Source organism: Triturus cristatus, chromosome 3_2, assembly GCF_964204655.1.
Source record: "Triturus cristatus chromosome 3_2, aTriCri1.1, whole genome shotgun sequence".
Classification (NCBI taxonomy): domain Eukaryota; kingdom Metazoa; phylum Chordata; class Amphibia; order Caudata; family Salamandridae; genus Triturus; species Triturus cristatus.
The window spans coordinates 996,749,766-996,752,411 of record NC_140584.1 but is presented as its reverse complement, the minus strand read 5'-3'; the positions used below and the strand labels follow the sequence as shown (position 1 = coordinate 996,752,411).

At 50.0% G+C, this 2,646-nt stretch overlaps 1 protein-coding gene across 1 annotated transcript; it reads left to right on the top strand.

Moving 5' to 3' along the window:
- The first annotated feature begins 1,971 nt into the window (after positions 1–1,971).
- Positions 1,972–2,358, top strand: LOC146858972 (large ribosomal subunit protein mL64-like). Its single transcript, XM_085647136.1, has one exon. The coding sequence runs from the start codon at positions 1,972–1,974 to the stop codon at positions 2,356–2,358; it is 387 nt and encodes a 128-aa protein (XP_085503262.1).
- Positions 2,359–2,646: the final 288 nt, after the last annotated feature.

Sequence of the window (2,646 nt, the reverse complement as noted above, 5' to 3'; positions counted from 1 at the left end):
TGGCAAGTAAAGAAGCTGTGCCCTCTTGCATTGTGCATGGTGCAGTTCACACTGATTTTACAGCGCAAGATAAACACCCGGCACTGAAAAACAATGCGAACGGCTTGACTAAACGCACTCCACCGCTTGTTGAACTCCGCGTAGTGTGGCAGAGTTTTTGAGTCACTTTGCAGAGTTCTGGGTAGTGGAACTCACAAACTCCGCCCAGGCCTAGTAAAAACATCCAGGACATTGGCACCAGCCTCAGCAAGTGTTTTGTTTTTGAAGGATGGAGCTTGGGGGCAGGGTAGGGGCAAAAGTGCCTTGTGGATACTTCTTGGCACGAGGCCCGCCCCATCTAGGCCCCGACCCGCCTCACACAGTGAGATGTTTGTTCAGGTTGACAGGTATGCAGCTCACATCTGAATGAACCAGACCCAGTCCTGGATGCCATCACCCTCCAGCATACTCACCTAGTTCTGATCTAGTGTGCTCCATGCTTCCATGGACAGCACCAGCGGCAGCTCAGAGCCAGCACATCTCCTTTGCTGTGTGCCCCTCACAGGCCTTGCACCAGGCACAAAGCTCAGACCCTGGAATAGATGTGCTCTGCTCCCCTGCCCAGAATTATGTGGGAACCTTCAGCTTTGCTACCCTTTAATGCCCTACCACGAGCAGTATAGTAAGTTGGCAATTTTTTTAAATCTAAATTACCAATCTACCACCAAGACACCAAAAAATCAGTGTTTAAAGCTATACCCCTGCACATGTTTTTACAATGGGGTATTTATTCACTGGTTGAACACACCAGTGCTTTAAATTGTGGGCTGTACCCAGGACCGGTCTGGCCATAACGGGCACCGGGCGTTTCCCCGGTGAGCTGGAAGGGTGAGGTCTGGTTTTGGACCTGTGTGTGCCATTTTTAGGTCTCGGCTAGCGAAGGCTGCACTTGCGCAGTCTCGCTCGCGAGATTTAATGACTTGGAGAAGAGGGGCTTGAACCCGCCCTTCTTCTCTCCTCTTCTCCATTGGCTGGCCTCTTAAATGCTGGCCAGCCATTGGAGAAGAGCTTTGTCTCGCAAAACAAGCCCCGTCCTTTTCGGATTCGGGGGCGTGTTTTTTCCGATGTTTTCTCTGGGCGTGTTTTTCTCTCCTCCAGCCAATGGCAAGAGGAGAGAAAAAGAAAAACACGCCCCCGAATCCGAAAACGCCACTGCGTTTCTCCGAGGCATTTCTGCTTCACCTCGGAGAAAGGCGGTGGTGTTCCTGGCGTCCTCTCACCCTGCTGTCGGCTCCCGTGTCTGGTCGCAATGTACTTCTTTGGTAGGTACCTCTTCTCTTCTCTCAGTGACTTTCTTAGCCGGGTCAGTGCACGCGGAGACGGCTGCAGTCTCAGTTAGGCGGATCGAGACTGCTGTGTATGACATTATTGCGACTGTTTGATAAAAATGCATGCCTGGCTGAAATCTAGTTGAGTGTTTCTCATCTCTGATCAAATAAATCTCCAGGAACATATACGTGGCACGAGTGATCTTTAAAGACACGACAACAACTTTCACATACTGGCTCTTCGTTTATTTTTCTAAGACTGCCTTACGAATACATTTACTATTTTTCAATTTTTGCAGACTTCTTTCGGTCACTAAAATAGCTCAATTTCCAACCCGGGCCAGTAGCTAATAGTTTAACCTCTTTCAGTCTTAAGATATTTGTTTGCTACCAAGTGTTGGCATACACACCCGCTCAGGTGTCGACCCCCACAGTTGTTGCGGACTGTCGGTGCTGCGCAACCCAAAAGTAGTAAAACAAAAAAGCTAACATTGGAGATAGGGTTTTACAACTTAAAATATCTAACCCGTAAAACTACGTCTCCTCACTGTTACTTCCGCCCACTTTCAGATGGCCGCTCTACCAATGACGGAACCATTAGATGGGAACAGTCGTCCTTTTCCCACTGTAACATGGAGGTGTTGCTACTTCCGCCCTTTTCAAAATGGCGGCGCTCGCGTCCTTCAACCGGTGCTTTCGCAATTTTCCAGCCCTTTTCCCGTCTGGTGCTGCCGGGTACCACGCTCAGCCCAGGCGCCATGGTCTCGGCGGAGTACCCTCTGAGGATCCGGAATGCCCCTGGAGAACAGGTCCGCGCTTCAAAGCACGATTGTATGGACATCATGCCGATGTATCAGGGGTGCGGCCTGAAGTACTATGGCCGAGCCCGCTTCAGCTCAAGGAACTGCAAGAAGAGGAGCACGAGTGGTGTCCTTCCCTGCAGGAGATGCAGGAGCGCATCTGGGTCCGGGAGGAGCAGGAGGCCAGAACAAGAAGGGAGAGGTACTTTGGCTTAGAGAGGGTATTTGGAGAGGACATGTCGTTGCTCTGAGTAGGTCTTATACCACACTTGTGTCATCTATAAGTTCCCTGGATGTGTTATTAGTCTGCCTAATGTTATTCAGTTTGTCGACTATAGAAAGATGGAAGGCTGTTCTGGCTGACTTTAGAGTTTGTGGCCGGAGAGAGTCTGGGTGATGCAAATAAGAGACCACGGTTACTGATGAGGCGGGTGGCAAGTTAGGGGGCTCGTGGTACTGAGGTTAAACAAAGAAGGAAGCTGATGGGAGATATAATTTATGCAGGTGAAACGTCCTAATAAAGGTGAGGAGAACACTAC